This window comes from Barbus barbus, assembly GCF_936440315.1.
Source record: "Barbus barbus genome assembly, chromosome: 10".
NCBI lineage: Eukaryota > Metazoa > Chordata > Actinopteri > Cypriniformes > Cyprinidae > Barbus > Barbus barbus.
Genome location: NC_136738.1, coordinates 11,115,375 through 11,141,515, shown reverse-complemented (window position 1 = coordinate 11,141,515; position 26,141 = coordinate 11,115,375). Strand labels below are relative to the sequence as shown.

General features: G+C 36.5%; 1 protein-coding gene across 1 annotated transcript; it reads right to left on the bottom strand.

The window, feature by feature from the left end:
• Positions 1 to 2,176: 2,176 nt before the first annotated feature.
• galnt5 (polypeptide N-acetylgalactosaminyltransferase 5) lies at positions 2,177 to 25,931 on the bottom strand. Its single transcript, XM_079426961.1, has 12 exons — positions 25,759 to 25,931; positions 25,444 to 25,472; positions 24,000 to 25,198; positions 23,729 to 23,895; positions 21,681 to 21,800; positions 21,350 to 21,485; positions 18,803 to 18,922; positions 8,943 to 9,060; positions 8,229 to 8,558; positions 8,057 to 8,137; positions 7,802 to 7,945; positions 2,177 to 2,973 (listed from the first exon to the last, which is right to left on the bottom strand). The coding sequence occupies exons 2-12, from the start codon at positions 25,456 to 25,458 to the stop codon at positions 2,833 to 2,835; spliced, it is 2,571 nt and encodes an 856-aa protein (XP_079283087.1). The 5' UTR covers positions 25,459 to 25,472; positions 25,759 to 25,931; the 3' UTR covers positions 2,177 to 2,832.
• Between the last annotated feature and the right edge of the window lie 210 nt (positions 25,932 to 26,141).

Here is a 26,141-nt window from a genome sequence, read left to right as displayed (position 1 = left end):
GTTTTCAACCTTTTAGGACATGCGCCCCCCTAAGTTTGTCTAATTTCACTCGCGCCCCCCCACCCCCCCGCGAGCCCAAAGTGTGCGAACATCATTCACATATTATTTGCTGCGTTTCCAGTGCGTAGCATTAAGAAACATAAACATATAACCAGTTTACCTGATTCAGTGTGATGGCTGAGCTTGTTTCTGAGATAACAACATGCCAATCTGTGGTTGGATTTCTGACATGACTAACCGTAAATCATTTTACACTAGGGGTGGGCGATATGGGAAAAATATCATATCACAATTTTTTTTTTTTTTAAATATCACGATTCACGATTTTATCACGATTCTTTGTCATGTTAGTTTTACTATTTTGGTTTTACAAGTTGTCTGAGCATTACAGCCAAACTAGAAAGCCAAAACCTTTCAAGGTAGAAAAAAAAAAAAGACATTGCAGATATTTAGGCCAAAGTGGGCAAATATAAAAATCTTTGTCATCATTTTATCTTTCTTATTAAAAAATAAGAACAAAGATACAATGATGTATGAAGAACAGTGATGAAGAACAGTGCTTTATTTTCAGGTATAGGTGTATTTAGCAGGAGCATTCAATGAAATTGAATGAACAAATATAAAAATAAAACACTAGATAGACTGATTGCTAAAGCAACTGTATTAAAGATTTTCAGTCAAGAATAGTGAGTGATTTTTCTCTTTGCGTTTTGTTGTTTTGTTAACGTTACATGACTAGTTCCCCCAAAAATAAATATTCTGTCATCTGTCTGTCAATTCTGTCATAATGTTTTATTTTTATACCATCATTTACTCAAAAGTTGTTTTAAACCTGAATGAGTTTCTTTCTTCTGTTGAACATAAATGCTATTTTGAAGGTGGAAAACCAAACAGTTGCTGGTCCTCAGTGACTTCCATAGGATTTTTCTTTCCTGCTATCAAATTCAATGTGGACCAGCAACTGTTTGGTTACCCTCATTCTTCAAAATATCTTATTTTGGGTTCAGCACAAGAAATTAATAGAGGTTTGGGACAACGTGAGTGAGTAAATAATGACAGAAATTTAAAATTTATTAAAATTTAAAATTATCCCTTTTATGACAGTCGACAGCATGTTTAGTGTCCTGTCTCTTTAAGAGCTGCACGCCTCTAATATACAGACACGCATCCCTTTCTCTAACTATTTACTTTCATTTTAGAGATAACCAACTGAGTCTGTATGTAAACCTGGTGTGTTTTGACAGTATTAGCGCAAAAGATAAGTTAGTTGAGTAATCTGGCGCTGTTAGACAGGCTTTTTAGTGCGCGCGCTTCAGGTGTATGCGCTCAGAAAAAGGGCACCTCAGACCAGCGCGCGAATTAAACATTTAACCAGCAAGGCTTGTGTGCAAATAATGTACTTTTGCGATCGCGAATAAGTGCAGTGTCCTCTCAGAGTAACTCTACTGCTGTATGTCGTGTTGTACAGTACATAGAGACGGAGGCACCAGAACTGTATTTGACAGAATGTGTGCTGTAGCACGATACTACGATATTTCTTCAAAAGCAGATCGTGGAGACATTTTTATCGTCCACGATCAAAAATCGTCATATCGCACACCCCTATTTTACACCATTCTCGCTGTCGCCGAACAGCGGGAGTCAGATTGCCCCCTAGCGGATGGCTGAAGAATTGAAAGCTCGTATTCATAAATCTTCAAGGCAATGTCTCTGAATTAATTGATGCTCGCGCCTGGGGGGGCGCGCCCCACAGGTTGAAAACCCCTGCATTAGGCCACGACTGCCCTTTGTAAAGCTGCTATTAAAAAAAAAAAAAAAAAAAAAAAAAAAAAAAAAAAAAAAAATATATATATATATATATATATATATATATATATATATATATATATATATATATATATATATATATATATATATATATATATATATATATAATATTGGTCTAGTTTTGCAAACAGTAGTAGTCGTGACCAGTAGTGGTCATTGCAAACAGTATTGTAAGGCAATTACCTATGACTAGTGAGTTTGTGACTGTGAGGACCACATACACAGATGAGAGTTTTTTGGAATCTGAATGAATGAGCACAATCTAAAGTGAAGGGTTAAATTGCATAATCAAAAATACCAAGATAAATGATCAAATGACCAATAATTATTTGGAGTTCCAAACCAAATTCAAGGTCATGATAGAGTCAGAAAGTAATTTATTAATTAGAATTAAATACCTTAAACTGCAATAACTTAAGTGTTATTCACAGTAGTGCACATAAAAGACAGAACATGCAGGAAACCTTCAGCCACACCATTGGATAGGGTCATCTGGCCAATAGGGGACACTCATAGGCACGCATCACTCATTACAATCCAATATATAAAAAAAATATTCACTTGCAAATATGTCACAATATTTGTGGACGTAAGGACGGTCATTTCATAATGACTTGAACAAGATATAAAAATGAAATCCTTGTGTTTACAAGCAACAAGAACTTTATTGTGAAAATATCATAAGGGTACTTCAGAATGTTTTTTGTTGTAGAAAACCCCCTGTGTGTATCATTTGCTATCCATACCAGTATTTCCCAAGAAAACCATAAAATACAAATAACCTGGATTAACTAAAAAAGAAGACCTGATTCCCAGATGTGAACCTCAAACCCTTATGATTCAGAATGTCAAAAATCATTTGTATTATACAAAGTGCATTAAGTAGACTCTCATCAAACCACACATAGGCTATTAAAAAAAAAAAAAAAAAAAAATTACAAATCCATGCACAGAGGTGTAAGTTGTTATGGACAAGATGAGTGACAAGTGATATTCTGGAGCACCTCACTCAGAGTAGTAGTGTGTAAACTGCCATTTCTGAAAAGTATTGATAGGATCACAGTCCTTAAGAAAGATGCTGTCAGCTTTAACCCCAGCTTCCAGGCAAATGGGTCGGGAATGACCCTCCATCATCACATGCTCCGTCTAGACATAGATATAGATGGTAGACTTTGGTCAAACAATGTTTACACATTTAAACTGAGCACAGTTCCTATCTTGATATATGAAATCAAGAGTGCAACTGCACACAAGATGATTTATAAGAGAACCTCATACTTTTCATATAAAACCTTATAAAACAGCTCTTGGTTGCTTAATGGTCAATGTTAAAATACACCACAGAAACATTGTAAAACACCATAGCTACTGTACTGTGTGTATCACTGTGCAGTACCAATAGATTACAACAGTAACACTAGTTTATATGTCAAGAACTAAACCTTTTAGTGGAAAGTGATTGAATTACCTTAAATAAATAAAATGTCCTTAATATTTTTGTTATGTGGTAACAATTTCATAAAGGGTAAAAAGGCACTTGAGGGCATGCTAATTATTATATACAATGGTAAGTTTGTTAACACTTTAAAAATATATTTTTTGGTCTCACTTTATATTAGGTGGCCTTAACTACTACAGTATGTACTTACATTTAGGCTAAATCAATCATTTGATACAATGCATTTATTATGAACATACAGTATTTTTACATTGTATATTTTGATGTATAGTAAGTACATAGTAGTTAAGGTCATCTAATATAAAGTGGAACTGATTTTTTATTTTTTGTAATTAAAATGTGGTCTGACCTTCACCTACAGGTGCATCTCAATAAATTAGAATGTCGTGAAAAAGTTCATTCATTTCAGTAATTCAACTCAAATTGTGAAACTAAATAAATTCAATGCACACAGGCTGAAGTAGTTTAAGTCTTTGGTTCTTTTAATTGTGATGATTTAGGCTCACATTTAACAAAAACCCACCAATTCACTATCTCAACAAATTAGAATACTTCATAAGACCAATAAAAATAAAAAATAAACATTTTTAGTGAATTGTTGGCCTTCTGGAAAGTATGTTCATTTACTGTATATGTACTCAATACTTGGTAGGGGCTCCTTTTGCTTTAATTACTGCCTCAATTCGGCGTGACATGGAGGTGATCAGTTTGTGGCGCTGCTGAGGTGGTATGGAAGCCCAGGTTGCTTTGATAGCGGCCTTCAGCTCATCTGCATTGTTGGGTCTGGTGTCTTTCATCTTCCTCTTGACAATACCCCATAGATTCTCTATGGGGTTCAGGTCAGGCGAGTTTGCTGGCCAATCAAGCACAGTAACACCATGGCCATTGAACCAGCTTTTGGTACCTTTGGCAGTATGGGCAGGTGCTGCTGGAAAATGAAATCAGCATCTCCATAAAGCTTGTCAGCAGAAGGAAGCATGAAGTGCTCTAAAATTTCCTGGTAGATGGCTGCGTTGACTGTGGACTTCAGAAAACACAGTGGACCAACACCAGCAGATGACATGGCAGCCCAAATCATCACTGACTGTGGAAACTTCACACTGGACTTCAAGCAACATGGATTCTGTGCCTCTCCACTCTTCCTCCAGACTCTGGGACCTTGATTTCCAAATGAAATGCAAACTTTACTTTCATCTGAAAAGAGAACTTTGGACCACTGAGCAACAGTCCAGTTCTTTTTCTCCACAGCCCAGGTAAGACGCTTCTGATGTTGTCTCTGGTTCAGAAGTGGCTTGGTAGCCCTTTTCCTGAAGATGTCTGAGCGTGGTGACTCTTGATGCACTGACTCCAGCTTCAGTCCACTCTTTGTGAAGCTCTCACAAGTGTTTGAATCAGCTTTGCTTGACAGTATTTTCAAGCTTGCAGTGATCCCTGGTGTTTGTGCACCTTTTCTTACCCAAATTCTTCCTTCCAGTCAACTTTGCATTTAATATGCTTTGATACAGCACTCTGTAAACAGCCACACCTTTCAGTTATGACCCTCTGTGACTTACCCTCTTTGTGGAGGGCGTCAATGTTCGTCTTCTGGATCATTGCCAAGTCAGCAGTTTTCTCCATTATTGTGGTTTCAAAGAACAAGAGATACCCAGAATTTATACTGTAGGGATGGTCATTAATTGAAACTCAAATGTAAATATTCTATTATTTTGAGATACTGATTTTTGATTTTCATGAGCTGTAAGCTCTAATCATCAAAATTAAAACATAAAACTTTTGAAATGTTTTACTTTACATGCAATGAATGTAAAATATGAACTTTCAAGAAAAAAATGAACCTTTTCACGACATTCTAATTTATTGAGATGCACCTGTAAGTCACAGTTAAAGACAAACAATCTGATTAACCAATAACACACTTTATTATTATTATTATTTATTCAAGACATTTAGTGATCGATAACAGAGCAGGCTGGAAAAAGTAAGTAATACTCTGTGTTATGTCTTCTCCAAAAGCTAAGTCAAGCTAGTCAGTTAATGAAACTGGAAGTACGGGTTGCACAGGTGCACTGCTCTTTAAATAAAGAAACACAAAGCCTGGCTACTGACAAATCTGGTCTTCTTATTTAGTATAAACCATGCCTTGATCCAAATAGCTTAAAATGCAGATACACAAAGATGGGAAAGGCTATAGGAAAGCATTGCCAAAGACCTGGGTGTTTAAGAATCACACCGTAAGAGACCATGTCTAAAAATGTAGAAATTCTGAACTGTTGCTACAGCAAAAGACCCCTTGAAAACTGTTAACAATTTTGTCAAAAATGCACAATGTTTTGTTTAGAGGAAAAAGTGCCTCAACCCTGCAATTCTTCCCAACTGTGAAGCATGGTGGATGGAATATCATGGTTTAACAATGCTTTGCTGCATAAGGGTCTGAACACTTATGCGGTGGGCCTAGCCGGGAGATGCAGGGAAACTTAAGCTACCACACCAATCCCCCAGTGGGTTATGACCATGCATAACCACCCACAGAATCAAGAAAGACCGATCAATCTGTCAGTCATTTCTGTGTCCTGGCTGGGTGAGGCTTCCCATGCTGAGTCTAATTCAAATGAACGCTCCACTCCTGGTGGGCCCTTTCCATCAATTTCTGTAAATGTAATCTTTGCAACCATACTCCCTTCAGAACCCAGACTCCTACATGGTTCCTACATGCTGCCCAGTGGGTTACTGGAATAATGCAGCCAGAAATTAGGTATCAGCATTGTTTACAATCTGAACTACGACAGTATCTGATCATCTTCGAACCTCCCTCTTATAAAGTGTATCAAGACATTTTACAGGAGATTGTCAGGACTTAAGAGGCTTTGTGATGCAACATGAAAAGGACCCAAAACACAAGAAATACCAAATAAAGAGTGGCTGAATGTGCATTTTCCTGAGCCTTGGTCTTAAAGGGATACTCCACCCCAAAATTAAAATTTTCACATTAATCACGTACCCACATGTCGTTCCAAACCCGTAAAAGCTTAGTTCGTCCTCGGAACACAATTTAAGATATTTTGGAGGCCCGTGACTGTCCCATTGACTGCATAGTAAATTGCACTGTCAAGGTCCATAAAAGTATGAAAAGCATCATCAGAATAGTCCATCTGCCTTCAATCTGAATTTTATGAAGTGACGAGAATACTTTTTGGAAGCAAAGAAAATAAAAATAAAGACATTTATTCAACAATTTGTCTCCTCTCTGTCTCCGCATGCGTTACTGATGACAGAGAAGGGCGTACGCACTTTGCGTCCATCGGATGCTTTTCAAAATGGTGCTACACTGACATAGAGAGCCACAGAGAGGAGACAAATTGTTGAATAAATGTTGTTATTTTTATTTTCTTTGCGTACAAAAAGTATTCTCGACGCTTCATAAAATTCAGATTGAACCACTGATGGCAGATGGACTATTTTGACGTTGTTTTTTATACTTTTATGGACCTTGACAGTGCAATTTACTTTGCAGTCAATGGGACAGTCACAAGCCTCCTGGTTTTCATCCAAAATATCTTAAATTGTGTTCTGAGGACAAACGAAGCTTTTACGGGTTTGGAACGACATGGGGGTAAGTGAATATTGACAAAATATTCATTTTGGGGTGGAGTATCCCTTTAAGCCAATTCAGATGCTGTGACATAACCTAAAGAGGGCTGTGCTATCAAGACAATATTGATAAACTAAAACAGATTTGTGGGGAGAAATGGTCCAAAATTGGTCAAATGTATACAAAAGGTAGATGTGGAGGTTTTACTGCTAAAGGTGGACCAACAAGTTTCTAAATTCAAGGTTTCACTTACTTTCTCCACCCTGCACTGTGAATCATTACCCAATATATATAATGCAAATACAATTATTTGTGTGTTATTAATTTAGTCAGATTGTTTATCTATAATTGTGAGTTAAAGAAAGATCAGACTACATTTTATAAATAATCAATGCAGAAATCCATATATTTTTATTTTATTCTTGCCACCGTATGCCCAACCACACATGCCTTATTGCTAACATATATTGCTAAATCAAAACAGCTTTTAACAAAAACAATTATTCAACAATATTGAAATCCACAAAAAATGTCTAAAGGCAAATAACAGTTTATTCATGGGCTGACAGTGTTGGTTCAGTGTCCTTTATTTAAATCCAGATTAACATTAACCATGGGAGAAGCAAGTGATCCAATTTCTGTTAAAACATTTGGAACAGCTTTCCTGTAGCTCAAATAGTAGAGCATGGCGCTAGCAACGCCAAGGTCATGGGTTCGATTCCCAGTGAAAGCAAGAGCTGATAAAATGTAAAAACTGTAACTTGAATGCAATGTAAATCGCTTTGTATAAAAGCGTCTGCTAAATGCATAAATGGAAATGTGGAACAATCACATTGGGATATTATTTAATATTTCCTGTCCCACTATTCATTGATTAATTTATCAGTGTTACTATACCTAGAGATTATATTTTGTGCTGTACTTACCAAAACTTTACCAGACTTGTGCATCCAGCAGAGATGTGGTTTTGTGTTGTCACATGGTTCCATGATAATCTGTTTTTCCTGAGGAGCCAAACAGGAAGTGTTCTGTCGAAGCATCCTTAACCAGGTGTAGCTGAAGTGTTGACTCTGCAAGGCATGAGAAAACAGAAACAGTTTTTAGGATGCAGTGTTTTTTTCTGAAAGATTATACATCAGAATGGAATATCCACATGAATAATATGCATGATTTGGATTTACCTTATTTGTGAGATCACATTTATCAAAAAATAAAATGCCATTTTGAAATACCAAACATTTTCTGGTTCCAACATTGAAAATCTGAAAAAAAATAAATAAATTGTTGGATTAGTAACATAGAATAATTAGTCGTGTAAGTGATAGTGGTTTAGTTTATTTATTTTCTACCTACCAGTCCTTCTGCTTTGACTAGAGGGGTGTCCAGGTCTGGGTAGACATTCTCCAAGTACCATTTAAAGCTTTTACACTTGAGTTTTTTCCTCAGCTCAATCTGTTCTGTCAGATTTCCTATATCAGTCACACTTTTGTCCAGCAGATGATGGTAGCCATGGCCATAAAACAGCTCTTTATAGTCATCCAACCAGACCTCTGCAACTCTGGCCAAGTTTCTCTCGACTGTCTTCACACGATCCTTAGGGAACTTGTAAGGGTTATCACCACGGAAGATGTGGCCAACACGTGAGCAGGGGATGATTTCAATCTCGCCTCCACACATCCAGATCTACAGCACAAATAACACATTACCTGCTGCCACTGGGGAATGTACACAGTTATTTCAGAGTCACTCAATCTTTTAAAAGGAAAATGTAATTTTTATTTATGGTCCATAAACTATTAACAAAAAGGTGACATGTTATGCTGTTTGCCCTAGATGTATGCAAGCTTGATTTACTGACGAAAAGCTTAAAAGTGGTCTGCTTTTGACTCTCATTTACTTTCACACACCATCCTAACACTGTCTGTAGTTGAAAAGTTAAAATGTTTATTCATAGTACAATGTACAAATGGTTTTATTTAGAAAATGCCATACCCCATGAGATGATCCCTTTTTAAATTTCTGGTTAAAAAGTATTTGACCCTGCAAATAAACATTTGGCTTATTTACCTTGAAAGAGATTTCCATATTTTCCCCACCCCAGACATCCAGGCCTGGATCATATGCCCCCAGTTCATAGAAATAACTCTTGTCTATAGAGAAAAGACCCCCTGCCATCACAGGACACCTGTGGAAAAAAAAAAGAAAGAAAAAAAAGTCACCTTTAACTGCAGTTTAGATTGAGATATTTTACAACTACATATTACAACATAAATGTAGTATAACCTATAATTAGAACTAAAAGTACACTGAAACTATTATATATAATATTCTTGATAGTTAAATTGTAAGTGCTTATCTGCTCAAACATGAAAACCAATACAATTATACAATTACGATGTTCCATTCATGTTTGTTCCAGGGCCGTAAGTGTGTCTTGATTGAACACTGGGGGGCCACTGAGCAGACCAGGCTAAAAATGTAACTTTTAAACCTCTTGACATCCTAACAATAAACGGAGCACTGTTTATTACCTTAGTAACCTCAGACCTTAGTGTGATCAATGTCAATGTGCAAAGAGAAAAACTGCACAATATTATCTACATTTAAAAATGACTAATGATCACACAATTAAAAATACAGTGCTGCTTGAAAGTTTGTGAACTAAAGGCGTTTCTCACATTGGCTATTGTTAATGTTCATGAGCCCCCCCATCAGGAGAACATTGAGCAACCATGGTGTGAATGGCAGAGTTACAAGAAGAAAGCCACTGTTCTCCAAAAAGAAAATTGATTGCTAAAGATCATGTGGACAAGCCAGAGGACTATTGGAGAAAGGTTTAATGGATGGATGAAACCAAAATAGAACTTATTGGTTTAAATGAGAAGATATTATGTTCGGAGAAAAGAACACATTGTATTCCAACTTAAGAATCTTATCCCATCTGTGAAACATGGTGGTGGTAGTATCATGGCTTGGGCCTGTTTTGCTGCATCTTGGCCAGGACAGCCTGCCATCATTGATGGAACAATGAATTCTGAAGTATACCTGCAAATTCTAAAGGAAAACGTCAGGACATCTGTTTAAGAACAGAGTCTCAAGAGAACGTGGGTCATGCAGCAAGACAACAACCCCAAGCAAACAAGCCATTCTACCAAAGAATGGTTAAAGAAGAACAAAGTTAATGTTTAGGAATGGCTGAGTCAAAGTCCAGATGTTAATTCAATTAAAATGTTTTGGAAGGACCTAAGCAAGCAGTTCATAGGAGGAAACCCACCAACATCACAGAGTTTAAGTGGTTCTGCACTAAGGAATAGGCTAAAACTCCTACATGGGCAGGCTTTAAGATGGTTTAGATCCTACCTGTCCGATCGCTACCACTTTGTTCATTTAAATGGGGAGTCATCTCAATTATCACCAGTAAAGTATGGAGTACCACAAGGATCTGTCCTAGGTCCTCTGCTATTTTGAATATACATGTTGCCTCTTGGTAATATTATTAGAAAATACGGGATTAGTTTTCATTGTTATGCTGATGATACTCAACTATATAGCTCAACAAGACCAGATGAAACTTCTAAACTATCTAAACTAATAGATTGTGTAAAAAATGTAAAAGATTGGATGACCAATAATTTCCTACTATTAAATTCAGATAAGACAGAGATATAACTTATTGGACCAAAAAACATTACACAGAATCTCTTGGATTACAATTTACAACTAGACGGATGCACTGTTACGTCCTCTAAAGTGACAATTCTGGGTGTTATATTAGACAGCAGACCTTTGAAAATCATATTACCCATGTTACAAAAACAGCATTCTTCCATCTTAGAAACATTGCCAAGCTTCGAAACATGCTACCTGTTTCTGATGCAGAAAAGCTAGTTCATGCATTCATGACCTCTAGACTGGACTATTGTAATGCACTGCTAGCTGGTTGTCTTGCATCTTCAATAAACAAGCTACAGATAGTCCAAAATGTAGCTGCTAGAGTTCTTCCCAGGTCAAGAAAATATGATCATATTACCCCAATTTTACAGTCTCTGCACTGGCTACCTATTAAGTTCCATATCATTTACAAAATATTATTACTTGCCTATAAGGCCCTAAATGGTTTAGCTCCTGCGTACCTAACTTGTTTTCTACCACGCTACAATCCAACCCGCTCCCTAAGGTCGCAAAACTCTGGACTTTTGGTATTACCTAGGATAGCAAAGTCCACTAAAGGAGGTAGAGCTTTTTCACATTTGGCTCCCAAACTCTGGAATAGCCTTCCTGATAATGTTCGGAGTTCAGACACACTCTGTTTAAATCTATATCAAAGACACATTTCTTTAGCCAAGCATTCACATAATGCATCTTATAATCTTGTACTGCCGTTAAATCGGATCAAATGTACATTATTATTATTCTTTAGCTTGGGTTGAACAAATCATTTTTGCTTAGATGGAACAGCAGCTATGCTAATTATGTCTCTATTTGTTTCTCTGTTTCTGCCACGGGATTAACATCTGAGATGACCGAACACCTGAGAAAAGATAATGCCAACCGCTCAGAGAAGGCCAATGCTCAGACAACGTACAGAATTACCTAATTTTGCCATAAGTTAAATATATTAAGGTTCTGCAATATATAAATATATTGTGGAAACTTAATTTCCTGTAGAGCTACTTTGCAACGATTTGTATCGTAAAAAGTGCTATACAAATAAACTTGAACTTGAACATGTTATTGTGCAAGACTGATCAGCATTTACAAGAGACTTTACCTTCAGTTACTGCAGCAAAAGGGGGTCACACCAGATATTGAAAGTAAAGATTCACATACTATTGCAATGCACAGATATGTAACACTGGATAATTTTTCTCAATAAATAAATGACAAAGAAAATATTTTTCTCTCACTTGTTTGATTCGGTTCTCTTTGTCTACTTTTAGGACTTATATGGAAATCTGATGATGTTTTGGGTCATATATATGCAGATATATAGAAAATTCTAAAAGGATCACAAACTTTCATGCAGCACTGTATATCTGCAAGCGGCAATTATCATGGCCCAAGCACCAATGGCTCATACAACAATGGTACAGTAGACCTGTCTCTTTTCTTAAAGTGACTATTAAAGTGTCTCTTTATGGAAGTATTATTGTATTAAATTAAAACAGACAAATAATTTTGTATTTTCATGTAACTGGACCGCAACCAAGTCACTTGACAATTATGTTCATATATCTTAAACAGTTTCATTAGGATATATAAAAGTGAAGGTATTAATGTAATTATCTGTAAGCTTTCTGAAGATCACTTTTTTTGTAAACTTACTAGATTAAACTCTATCAAACTATATTAAAATAACATGAATATATATATATATATATATTGAACATTTGAAAGACCTAAGAAGAATTATTATCCTGTGGCTCTCTCTAGTGGACAACGTTAGTATTACAGTCTTCATTACTGTCACTACTATTGATAAAAAATTACTGATATTTTAGAAACGGTTGTTACCCTCTGAGCAAATTCATTAAATTTAACATGTACTCAGGATGTCCTGCTGTGTAATAAGATATTGTTATAAGATTTGTGAAGTTTGGACACTGCATTCACAACATAAAATTCAAAAGATTTGTGGCAAAACCCACAAATATATTGGTCTATATGGTTGCAACGTCACATTTTATAATAAGGTTCCATTTGTTAACATTAATTACCTACACTAGTTAACATAAACTAACAATGAAAAATACTTGTAAAGCATATTAATCTCAGTTCATATTAATTGCAACATATACTAATACATTATTAAAATCCAAAGTTTTATTATATATATATATATATATATATATATATATATATATATAATTATTATACCTGAGCTAACATGAACTAACAGTGTACAGTTGTAATTTAATTAATGTTAACAGATATTAATAAAAACTGTAACAAATGTATTGCTTATTGATAGTTAATATTAGTTATGCATTCATTAAAGTTAACTACTGAACCTTATTTTAAAGTGTTACCAAGTTATCAAAACCGTTTTGACAACTTTTTGTCAGGGGCATCTCCAGATGGTGGATATCCTTTTTCTTTTTTATAAACTCAAAATGGTGGAAAACTTCATGTAAATAAATAAACACACAGTTAACTGATGGAATTGGAAGAGAGATTAATTTTGACTATTACAAATCCATAGTTATTATCAAAAACATACGTAAAGAATAACCTTGTGGTTAATTCTTACCAAATTCAATAAACACCTTAAAAGCAACAATTCACCCAAAAATTAAAATTTCCTGAACGTTTACTTAACTTCAGGCCATCCTAGATGTAGATGAGTTTGTTTCTTCATCGGAACATATTTGGAGAAATTTAGCATTACATCACTTGCTCACCATCAGAATGAGAATCCAAACAGCTGATAAAAAAACATCATAATAATCCACTCAACTCCAGTCCATCAATTAATGTCTTGTGAAGTGAAAAGCTGTGTGTTTGTAAAAAACATAAATATATAAAAAAAAATCTATTTTAACTTTAATAATCAAGTCAATAATAATGATTCCTTTAGTGAAAAAGTCTTCCTCTGTTGTCCTCTCATCAAAAATCCACCAATGTATTTGTTTGGACTGTTTTTCTTGTTTTTGTCTGTAAACGGTACTTGATCTGTGCATATTTCTGTCTGATTTAGACCAGCTGACTTTTTCACTAGAGAAAGCAATATTATGAAGACTTGTATTTTAGCTGGATGCAATGATTTTAAAAAGTCTTAATGCATTAATTTATCACAAACCCACGTTTCCACTTTTCACAAGATGTTAACAGCTGAACTGGAGTCATTTATTATGATGCGCTTATCAGCTGTTTGGACTGACGGCACCCATTCACTGAAGATGATACGTTGGTGAACAAGTGATGTAATGCTAAATTTCTCCAAATTTTTTTGTGATGAAGAACAAGAAATTCATCTACTGTACATCTTGCATTGCCTGTAAATGTTCAGCAATTTTTCTTTAACCTGCCAAACTTTGTGATGGTCTGCCATTCAGACTTGATGTTATAAGGTGATTAATTTTGATTGGCTGTTGAAGGCTATAACTGTTTGTATATTCAAATAAAATTTTTGAACAATAAGTAACGCTGCACCAACATATCAACTAACTCTCATTAGAGTATTAGTAGACTAATATAATAAGCCTACGTAGTAAGCCTACTAAGCCTATTATCGGCTAACTTTTTATTGTGATGGTTGCCCAACAGACATGCAACTGACTCCAAGTAATTTTGCAAGTATTCTTTTTTTTGCAAGGAAACTTATTCTAACTCTAACCCTACCAGTCTACTAATACTCTACTAACACTCTGTTGAGAGTTAGTAGATATTTAGGTACAACATTACTTATAGTCAACAGAATGTGTTTACGGGGCCATCAAAATAAAGTGAAACCAAAACTTCTTACCAGCACCATCCCTAGCCACAGTGTGCAAAATTTAGTGAAGATTGGTGCTTGGACCACTAAAGATGTAGGAATTTGTTGTTTTTATTTTAGCTTAATAAAAAGCCAAGCCAAGCAGAGAAAGAATAACCTGATTTGCTGCGCTTTGTGGGGAAACCTTATGTTTAACAAAATATTTAATGGAACATAATAGGGCTTATGAATGACTGTGTTTGTAGTAAATCATTTGATTCAGTAAGACCCTCTAAAATACAGAATAAAAACACTAGTCAACTTTGTAACCTGCAAAAAGTACACCTAAACCAATCAACGAACAAATCAATAAACAAATAATTTAACAAATCTGATCAGTCAACTTGCTCTGAAATTATATATATATATATATATATATATATATAAACACTGTATATATATATATATATATATATATACTGTATATATATATATATAGTTTTAGTTTACATATGTATGTGTTCTGTGTATGTTTATTATGTATATATAAATACACACACACATGCAGTATACATTTTGAAAATATTTACATGTATATACATTTATATATTTATATTAGTATATATAAACATATGTAATATATAAACATACCATATTTTCTTATATACATGCATGTGTTGGTATTTATATATACATAATAAATATACACAGTATACACACATATATTACAGTCGTGGTCAGAATTATTGGCACCCTTGGTAAATATGACCAAAGAAGGCTCTGAAAATAAACCTGCATTATTAATCCTTTTGATCTTTTATTAAAAAAAAAAAAAAAAATGGCTTCTGTGGTCAGATGAAACTAAAAATGAACTTTTTAGCAGCAAAAACTCAAGATGGGTCAAGGATAAAAAGTACCCAATGTGTACAATGAAATATACTGCTGTATTTTTGATGTTGTGGGCCTATATTTCTGCTGGAGGTCCTGGACATCTTGTTTAGACACATGGCATCATGGATTCTATCAAATACCACCAACAGATAAAAAAAAAAACCAACAAGCGACTGACTCTGTTAGAAATCTTATAATGGGCCATGTTTGGATCTTCCAACCGGAAAATAATCCAAACACAAACCTCAAAAACAAGACAAAAATGGGTCACTGGGCACAAAACCAAGCGTCTGCTATGGCCATTCTAGTCCTCTGGCCTGAACCCTGTAGAAAATGAGTGAGGTGAACTGAAGAGAAGAAGCACCGTCATAGAGCTGTGAATCTGAAGGATCTGGAGAGATTCTAGATGAAGGAATGGTCTCTGATCTCTTTTCAGGTGTTCTCTAACCTCATCAGGCATTATAGGAAAAAATTTAGAGCTGTTAAACTGGCAAATGGAGGTTTCAAAAAGTATTGAATAAAAGGGGTGCCGTTAATTGTGGACAATGTGTATTACAGAAAAACATTTATTTCATAATGATATTTCCCCACATTTTAAATTATTATTTAAAATCATTATTCAATGAAACGTCTCGGTTACGTATGTAACCCTTGTTCCCTGAAGGAGAGAACGGAGATGTAACGTCAGTGACCGATGAATTGGGATCTCGACCAATCCACTACGAGTGTATCTAAACGAGCCAATGCACATTGGCATGCGATTATTGCATCCAGCTGCCACTGATCACAGCGTGAGTATAAGTAGGCAGCAGGTGTAGCGCATATTCAGGTTTTCGCTGAGGAGCCGAGCCGGAGACCCGGCCACTCGGCGGTGGTACAGCAGCCGTGGCGACGGGACGTGACGGGGTTACATACGTAATCGAGAAGTTCCCTATCAGTCGGTCACTCCGAGTCACATCGGTGACCGACGAATTGGGATCCCTACCAAAGGGCCACGGATACTGCCCCTTCCAGTGTCCTGTGGAAGCCTCCTGCGCCCCTGTTTTTTGGCGCAGGTCAGGGCTTAACACAGAAGGCCAGTTACTGTTGCTATGGCACTACCCACTCAGTAAGACTGGATACCACTGGGAAACGTACCCGTTCCACTTGGAACCGGACGCTGCAGAAGCCCAACCTTACCGAAGGAGGTTCAGAAGCACTTACGCATATGAACAACCGTTTAGGTGCATATGGAAGATTAGAGGAGATTGTAGCCTCTTGACAATAGCAGAACATCTGCCGGGGAAATACGGGCTCTAAGGCTATACTGTGGATTTCACACATATGGGATCCAATTAGGTCTCACATTTGGAACCCAGCCCTCTACCGGTTCTCACGGATTCAGAGTGAGGGGCCTGGCGACAGACGCTCCGCCACATCTGACTGCCGAGGGAATGGAGGAGCTCGACAGGGTCTACAGTACGGACTCTCTGGAGCAGTTTTAGCAAGCCGACCAGAAACCAGAGTCTCTCAGTGCTTCTACCCGTTTGAGGTGAGAACACAGGAGGAAACCGCCTTGAGCCAACGCCCAGGAAGATGCAACACTTCTAGTAGAGTGGGATCTCAACCTGAATGGGCAGGGCACACGCTGTGCCTGATAAGCCAGGGTGATGGCGTCCACTATCCAGTGGGCCATCCTCTGCTTGGAGACGGCATTCCCCTTCTGCTGGCCTCCGTGACAGACAAAGAGCTGGTCTGAGGTCCTGAAGCTTTGCGTCCTGTCAACGTAGCATCTCAATGCTCGGACGGGACAAAGCAAAGCAAGGGCTGGGTCTGCTTCCTCCGAGGGCAGCACTTTCAGGCTCATCACCTGGTCCCTGAAGGGAGTAGTGGGAACCTTGGGCACATAGCCAGGCCGGGGCCTCAGGATTACCTGGGTGTCAGCCGGCCCAAATTCTAGGCACGAATTGTCGGCTGCCCGGTAGACCTCCGGAGAGCGTGCTTGACTGTCAGACACCGTAGTCGATAGGCTTTGTCAGGAGCAGAACGATGAACCGCTCGGCTCCGAAGCGAAAAGCTGAATATGCGCTTGCACCTGCTGCCTACTTATACTCACGCTGTGATCAGCGGCAGCTTGATGCAATAATTGCATGCCAATGTGCATTGGCTCGTTTAGATACACTCATAGTGGATTGGTCTCTCTAAGCGCGATCCCAATTCGTCGGCCACCGACGTGACTCGGAGTGACCGACTGATAGGGAAGGTTAGATTTTTGTGAATTTTTAAAATAAAAGATAAAAAGGATTAACAATGCAGATTAATTTTCACAGCCTTCTTTGATCATATTTTCCAAGGATGCCAATAATTCTGGCCATAACTGTATGTCAACAAAAACTTTTATTTTGTATGCAATTAATCGTGATTAATCATTTGACAGCACTAAAATATATACAGTGCCCTCCAAAAGTATTGAAACGGTAAAGACACAATTGCTCTGTTGGCTGTGGAGTCAAGACATTTATAAATATGATTAAGAGATGAATATGAGACAAAACTACAGAATGTCACATTTTATTATTGGGTGATTCAACACATAGATGTTTTACCAACTAAGAAGTTCAGCACTTTTAGAGTTTCATCCCCCTATCTGATGTGAGCATAAGTATTGGAACAGTTGCCTCACAGGTCTTTCTAAGTGATCAGCTGTGTCCTGTGCATTAATTCTTCAGATATTAAAAGCAGGGAATGTGTTTTATCAGTTATATCCATATTTAACTTCAGCTTTTAATCATATTTGCAAATGTCTTGACTCCACAGCCAACAGAGCAATTTTGTCTTTACTGTTCAAATATTTATGGAGGGCACTGTAGTGCTGTCAAGTGATTAATCGCGATTAATCGCATCCAAAATAAAAGTTTACTGTGTATATTTATTATGCATATATAAAGACACACACATACAACATATATTTTGAAAATAATTACATGTATATACATTTATATATTTATACTCCTATATTTTAGATTATATATATAAATATATTTAATATATAAACATAACATTTTTCTTAAATATATACATGCATACATAATAAATATACAGAGTACACACACATATATTACTTAAACAAAATTATTCTAACATGAGAGTGCCTCTGTGTATAAGGCACGGTTCAAAAAGACATGATTGATTCAGTCAGTGTGGAAGAACTTGACTGGACTGCAGAAAGCCAAGTCCTGATCCCAGCTGAACACCTTTGTCTATACAAGTCATTGGTGTTTGGTGATGAGTTTTTGGCTCAAGGTCTGCATTTAAAGACCTACCAGAGGTGTTCAGCTGGGATTAGGACTTGACTTTCTGCAGACCAGTCAAGTTCTTCCACACTGACTGAATCAATCATGTCTTTTTGAACCGTGCCTTATACGCAGAGGCGCTGTCATGTTAGAATAGAAAAGGGTCCTGTCCAAACTGTTGCTATAAAATTAGAAGCACACAATTCTGTAGAATATCATTATATGCTTTAACATTAAGATTTGTACTCTTGAAATTACTAAAGTAGTCAAACATGTTTATTAGAAGGGGGTGACCCAATACTTTTGGCAATATAGTGTATATATAGTGTATGCCATTTCATTGATGTTACCTGATGGGGTCTGAATCCTTGATCTGGTTTTTTCTAATATATTCCTCTGGTAGCGCACTCCAGCCAAACACCAGTGGCCATCTAAAAATGCCTCTTTGGAAGTTATCAACAAGCATGTAACTGCATACACAAAAAATAAATGAATACATTTTAGTGCATGAATTTTAACAGTTCAGTGCAGCAGTGGAGGAATGATACATTGGAAAGGGCTATTGAGTCTCATAAGGACATGGATATGTGCAACATCTCTACAATGTGCCATGTACAAAATGTGGAGCACAGCATTTATTTAACCCTCTATGGGATATCGTCATTTATAAATGACGGTAAGAAAATTGCATTTAAAATACAATATTAATGTTCAACCAACAAAATTATTATAAATTTTATTTTAGTGATGTCAAATGACATCCCCTTCAACCATTAAAATAAAAATGTATTAGCCATGTGCTTCAGATTTTTGGTAACTAAGTAGTAAAGAAGACATTAGCACGTTAGGTCACATGCTCTCAAAGCTCCATATTGAGCTCATTTTAGACTACAAAATACATATAAATTCAAGTTATAAAAAATATAATTGTGCATCCAAATGTGTTTTCTAATTTTTTTTTGTCATTTTTAATGCACTTTTATAAAAACAACAACTCAGAGACCAACAAATCTGAGCGTCATGCATGACTGACAAAGTCCTATTATGTGATGCATATTTGCTGTAGCTGGCACTATTGACCAGCATTGGCAGGCAGTATAATACATTTATGCATTTCACATTTATGCATTTAGCAGACGCTTTTATCCAAAGCGACTTACATTGCATTCAAGTTACAGTTTTTACATTTTACCAGCTCTTATAATAGCCTGTGCATAATAATGCATGTGTTTTAGGTTCATTTTTGGAAGATTTTTGGAAGATGTTGAGAAAACTTATTGATGATAGTGATATGAGTTAGGGGACTGGGTGATATGAGCAAAAATTCATATCTCAGTATCCTTTGGCTGATTTGAGGTATAAGGTATCTCTGTATTTTCTAGACTTTTGTATTTGGATTAAACAAATAAAATGTAACCATGTAGGCATATATTATGTGCAAAAAAGGGTTAAAATCACATTACATTTTAACATTGTAACATTGCAATCTAAAAACAAAACTAATGCTTTTAAAGCAGAAGTTAAATTTACTAAACTAAAACTTAAAATAATAAAAAAGCACAGACTAATTGAGTAAAAAGACTATTTTGATTACCCCATTGCAGTTAGTGCTATCATACAAATACACTTAGTTGTTGGTATACAATTCTACATATGTCACATTTATTGTCCAACAACAAATATTTAAGCAAAATGTATATTTAGTCAGAATTATTTCGCTCCTATTTCACTGCGCTCTGTCTGTTTGGTGCGCTCGTTCTAAATGAAGTCTGTGAAGTTTAGCGGAGAATCGCAAAGCAAAAGGCTCATGCACTTCCGACAGCAAATTGGAAATATTTCCATGGCTTTCTAACATTTATGGAGAATATACCTGTGAAATGTAAGTTACGCATTAAGGAAAACAGCAAACACATTAAACAGCGTGAGCAGCTCTCTATATCTTACGAGTATTTTTATAAAGCTCTTAATATAAAGCTTGTCACATATTTAGAACAATTTGTATTAAGCACTTTCTCCACAGCAGTTCAGTCCACCTCTAGATATTTTTTCAGATGTGCTTTGTTCGTCCTGTAAATCGATATAAACGGTATTGCCTCACACCGTATAGCTTATAAAAATATATATATATATAGCTTTATATAGTACAAACTCGATATACCGCCCAGCCCTAATATGAGTGCATCAGAAAAGGAGGATAGAAGCAATGAGGGTGAGGGCAGTGATGAAGAATAGGTTGTTGTGGAAGTCAGGCATTTGGGTACATTATTGTATGCCAGTTTGAAATATGTGATCCATACAACAACCTCAGGAAAGATGCCAATGTCTATCGTTATTACTATACTGACAGACAGCAATGCTCCTATGAATACAGCACACGTCAACATCTACTTACGTGTGGGATACACTGAAAAAGAAGAGTCTTGTTGACTTTCACTTGTACTATGATAATTGATTTGAAATTTCAAGATGAAACACCTTTTGAAACACTAACTGGTTTTCAGGCAGTGAAATTGCATCCGAATTTGTGTAATGTTTTAGACATTTTCATGCGCGAGTTCCAGATCAAATATAGCAGCACAAGAAAAAAATTTAATGTTCATAAAGATTTTTAATGTTTTTTGAAACATTAAGACTTTCACTTCTTTTAAGATAGTGAAAAATCATTTGATTGTGTGTAAAGTTTCAGACAATTTGGCAAAAATTATTTACTCTAATGGGACAATGTCAATTATAAATGACAGATTCCTAAAATACAGGTCAAAGGTCAGATGAAAACAATTTTTGGAAAATGATTTTACTCCTAAATATATGTAAAATATAAAGTCAATTATTTTTTAAGCTGTAAATTCACAATTAGTCCTATAGAGGGTTTTGCATGACTGAATATACTTCATTACCTCATGTCCTTATCACTGATGACCTCAATAACAGGACAGACCACTTTTTTGCGGTCCAGGTAAACTCTCTCTAACAGTGGCTCCAGCCACCCCACGTTACACTCAATGTGAGAGTCCAAGAATGTCAACACTTCACCTGCAGATGAAACAACATCTGCTGAAACGACCAATAAGGCCATACACTAAAACAATATGCATATTATACAACAGAGATGTGAAATATTCTATTCGATTCTATTCTATGTATTCCAAACAGATTAAATTAAGCACAAATCCATGGATTGAATCTTTGGCACTACACTGAACTGATTCAAATGTGAGTGTACAATACCTGTAGCAATGGTGGCCCCTGCGATTCTGGCTCTGATTAGGCCTTGTCTCTCTTTCAGACGGATGATTCGTACTTTAGGGAACTGAGACATATAAACATCCAACTGCTCCTTCAGGTAGTCTACAATAGAAAAAGAAATCAATTTAGTCATAGAGAAACAAAAATCCAGAAACATATTCTTCAATTAGAGTAATTTTTTCTTAATTTTATTACAGTTTTAAAGTAAAAATGCTTGAAAAAAGAGAGTTTTTTTGTTTGTTTTGAAGATCACAATACAGTATCTTTTTCACTGTAACTTAATTTAACTTCAATTCAAGAAAAATCCCGTTCAGATTTTTTAACTTCCCTTTTAAAAGAAGTGTATAGTAAAATCAAGAAACTTCTACTTTGAACACCAGATTTTCAATTCATTAGGTGTGCAATTTACAACAATTAATTGCGGATCCAACAACTACACAAATTGACTAATTTAAAAATCTTTTTTTTTCTTCTTTCTTTCAGTTTTCATATTTGGTATCAGAGGTGTTTCTTTACCATGCCATACCATTCTTTACTATAACAGCATACTGTGTCAAACTGTAGTCTTTAAAAACACTTCTAAAAACATTTGCACTCTGTTCCATTCAATTAATCTGATTTAACTGTGTTTCAATGCAAGAATGCACATGTAATTTCCAAATGCCCCAAAACACACATTATACCAAGATCCTCTTGAAGGATGATGACATCCATGCTTATATTTTTATTTTAGGACTTGTGATGTTTTGTCGTAGATTAAGCAAGTACAGATTTTGAGTGGGCAAAGGAGTACCTTATTAAAGAATTAACTACCTACAAGTAGCAGCTCCTGAGCGTAAATTTAGGTGGGGCAGATTCTGGGTCGTAGCGTTAATATATGAAAAACATTTTGTAAACTTTATATTCTAATCTCTGAACACATGCGGACAAAATTTTGGCAGAGATATCCTTGTGTTATCCTGTGGGTGACGCGCTAATGTTGATTGACAGGCTCGGAGAACACACATAAAAGGCTATATTATAATTGCCTTAATATAGCATTTATCACCTCCAAATGTTGATTTAGAATGTTACAAGTTGTGGAGCAATTCGCGTGAGGAAAGACGATCATATGTCTATTCTCAGAATAATGGCATAAAATGGCTGCCCACTGCTCCGGGTGTGTGTTCACGGTGTGTGTGTGTTCACTGCTGTGTGTGTGCACGTTGGATGGGTTAAATGCAGAGCACGAATTACGAGTATGGGTCACCATACTTGGCTGAATGTCACTTCACTATAATAATAAAACAAACACAATTTAACCATATAAAGGCTATTCATGTGAGCACATTATTTAAACTAAATTAACAGATTTTGTTAATATGTTCCACTACTCCACATAGAAAAAAAAACAGACATGCCAACTAGTTATTGACCTGATTCAGACACATAGCTGAAGCGGATTGATATCATCTTGGTGGAGTGAGATTCACGTAAGGTAACGTGAAAATAAGCGGGGCGGTCTCAAATCTGCCCAAATGGCTCTCAATTAGAGCGCACTGCAGTTCACGTTTTCTCCACAGATTTACGTTGAAAAATTGTGGGGTGCTGTTGAGCTCGGGAGGTCTCAGGCATGGTCTGCCCCGCTTAGTATCATGTATACATGAGTTGGCCATGCATTGGATTTTAATATATACTGCTTACTTTACGACTTAAAATAGTATCGAAAATCTGAAAAATATTTGTTGCAGAATGCTGAACACATTTACAATTTATTATTGTTTCAGTTTATATAGAGGTCTATGTTGTGGATGAATATTTTGGTATTCATATAGACGAGCCACGCCTGCTACCTACTTTATGGATATCTGTGAAACATAAGCTTGTTTTGGACCATATTTAATTCTGTATTTAGTGCTGCTCACACACAAGTTTGTATGCCAAATTGGATTTTAAAAATGTGTACAGGACTTAAGCGTTTAACTATTAAACCCTGTCAATGAACTCACTTGATTAAATAATTTATTTAAAATGTGAGCAAATCGCTGAACCTTTGGTGCTGCAGTCGTCCACCAGAATGATCTCTTTGAGCAGGTGTGGAGGAGACCTGTTGAGCACACTGTGCACCGAGCGCAGCAGAGTGGACCAAACCTCGTCCACAAAACAGAAGATCACACTGGTACTGGGCAGGTCATCATGAACAAGGTTTTCTGAACATCTAAACAACACAGGTTATTGATTTGTTACACATATATTGCCAAAACAGAAGATTTGCCATGACATGCAGGACTACAACAAAAATAATCTATGGTTCAAACTCACATTTGAGGTCTGGTGTCTGGGATGGCTCTGTCTATAGGTATCTGTTCACTCAGGAATACATTAAAAAATCCTTCACTCCAGCGTCTTCGACTCTCCAGTTCTTTATCTCTGGGAACTCTTGCAGGCTGTCCAAACTGTCCCACCGCCCTGGGATCTCTGGGCCTGTCTGTCACATCTAGGGCCATAACCTTATGATGCCCTCCTGACCTCCTCCCCCGCACACTTGTAGACTGCGGTACTAGTAATGCCTCCTCTGCTGGGTCCTGAGCCCTCAGTTCAGTTGGTTTTTGAATAATATCTGTTTTCGTTTTGTTGAAAGTATTACCATGTTTCTCTGAATTTTCAATAATGTTCTTCGGTTTATCGCTCTCTGATGGTTTTAACAATTCATTACTCAAGTTCTTTTGTAAACCTGCATCTACATGTACTCCATTATGTGGCATCACTACTGTATCATTAATATGATGTACTTTCTTTACACCGTTTTCTTTGAGCGCAGGAGGATGCGTTTTCTCCTGGACAGCAGGCAGTGCTTTAGTAAGTAAATGTGCTTTGACATCTAGATTTGCATCTGTCTGTCCATTAAAAGCAGCTTTTATTTTGTTTATCTTTGTGGTTATATTCTTCGCTCTGCCATTAATAACAGTTTGTGTCGTGTTTATTTTTTCAGGGATGCTAATAATTGTTCCCTTTACAAGTGAGTTCACAATAAGATTCACTTTACTTTGATTAATTACCTCATTTTGTTTCACAAAAGACTTGTCAGCCATAGACATTGGATTCAAATGTTTGTCTTGTTTTAACTCAGCTTGATTTTCTGGCCTCGCCTTTGGCCTCTTTTTGTAAACCTTATCAACTTTCCTTTCAAACCTGAAGCTGTTTTTCAAAAACTCCTTTTTGTCTATGTTTACTTTTTGCAGGGGGTTTTTGAGCATATCCTCTACATGGTTTTTTCTCCTTCCCTGCTTTAGTAAAATCTCTCTGTCTTTCATATCCTGATTCACATCACCGATGGATATCCGCAACGCTGCGATGTCAAAAATGAGCCAGATTACAGACGCGATAAACACAAAAGCCAAGACCCTCCCACTACCCCTTAAATACTTCCTAAATTTCATTATTTTAGTACTACGAATTACTTTCAAGTCACGCTCAGTTCGGTTCTGAAAGAGTGATTTCACATTCCATAGTGTGACTACCTGAATATTAAAAAAGTAGGAAACAAATTAGAAACAGAGATATGAGTTCTGTTAAGTATGCTGGCTAAGAAAGGACAAATGCAGTGGGTTAAAATGGATTCAGTTTTAACAACATAACAGAGAATCCACGAACGTCGCACGAAATGACCAACAGAACTAAAATGAAACCACTCTGTCGCTATGGTTACAAGCGTTATTTAAAATATCGCGATAATAAAAACGGGATTTGATTGTGGTTTACTCACAGAGACGATGTTCATTACCCTCGCAACTGCTGTAAATAGACAAAACTTGTTAGTGAATGCTGTTAATGCCAAACACGGAGTATCTGAATGTAACCACAGAAGGACATCCCGAAGTCAAAAACGACTGCGTGGCAACATTTCTGCCGTATGACCTAAACTAAACTCTGTTGTCCTGCCAAACTTCCGCGGTTTTACACTCAAAGACATATTAGAAAAATATATTCATATTAGAGCTTTAGTTTCAAATGACGCCCTGAAATAGTCGCGTTAAAGTTCCTTGCTGAGATAGGCGTCGCAAAGTTTGTCATCACTCACGTGCTGCTCCGGTCCTTTTAAATGAATGTTTTCTGCACTCATTTCGACAATCCGAGAAATTCACCTCGACAGTTCTCTGATACTTCTGAGCACACACACATACACACAGTTGTGTTCATGTCTTCCACTGTGTTTTAGACATCCTACTTTAAATCCGCAGTTCCTGCTGGCGTTTTGAACATCAGACCTGCCCTGTTTTACACGTACCCACATTATGTGACGACGTGTCAATATTTAGAGCGATAATTTGGACGCACTAAGAAATTAATTCCTGATAAGTGTGGGGTTAGAGTTAGACACACTCATTTAAAACGTTTTAAAAAGTACCAGTACCATGTTGTTTTTTTTTTTTTTTTTGGATTTGTGCATGGCAGTATGGTTTT

Coding starts and splice junctions, on each gene's coding strand:
- galnt5 (XM_079426961.1), bottom strand. Junction 18,923..21,349: donor ATCAGTGATAAGGACATGAG/GTAATGAAGTAT, acceptor TTGTGTATGCAG/TTACATGCTTGTTGATAACT. Junction 9,061..18,802: donor AAGGATTCAGACCCCATCAG/GTAACATCAATG, acceptor TTTTTTCCACAG/GTGTCCTGTGATGGCAGGGG.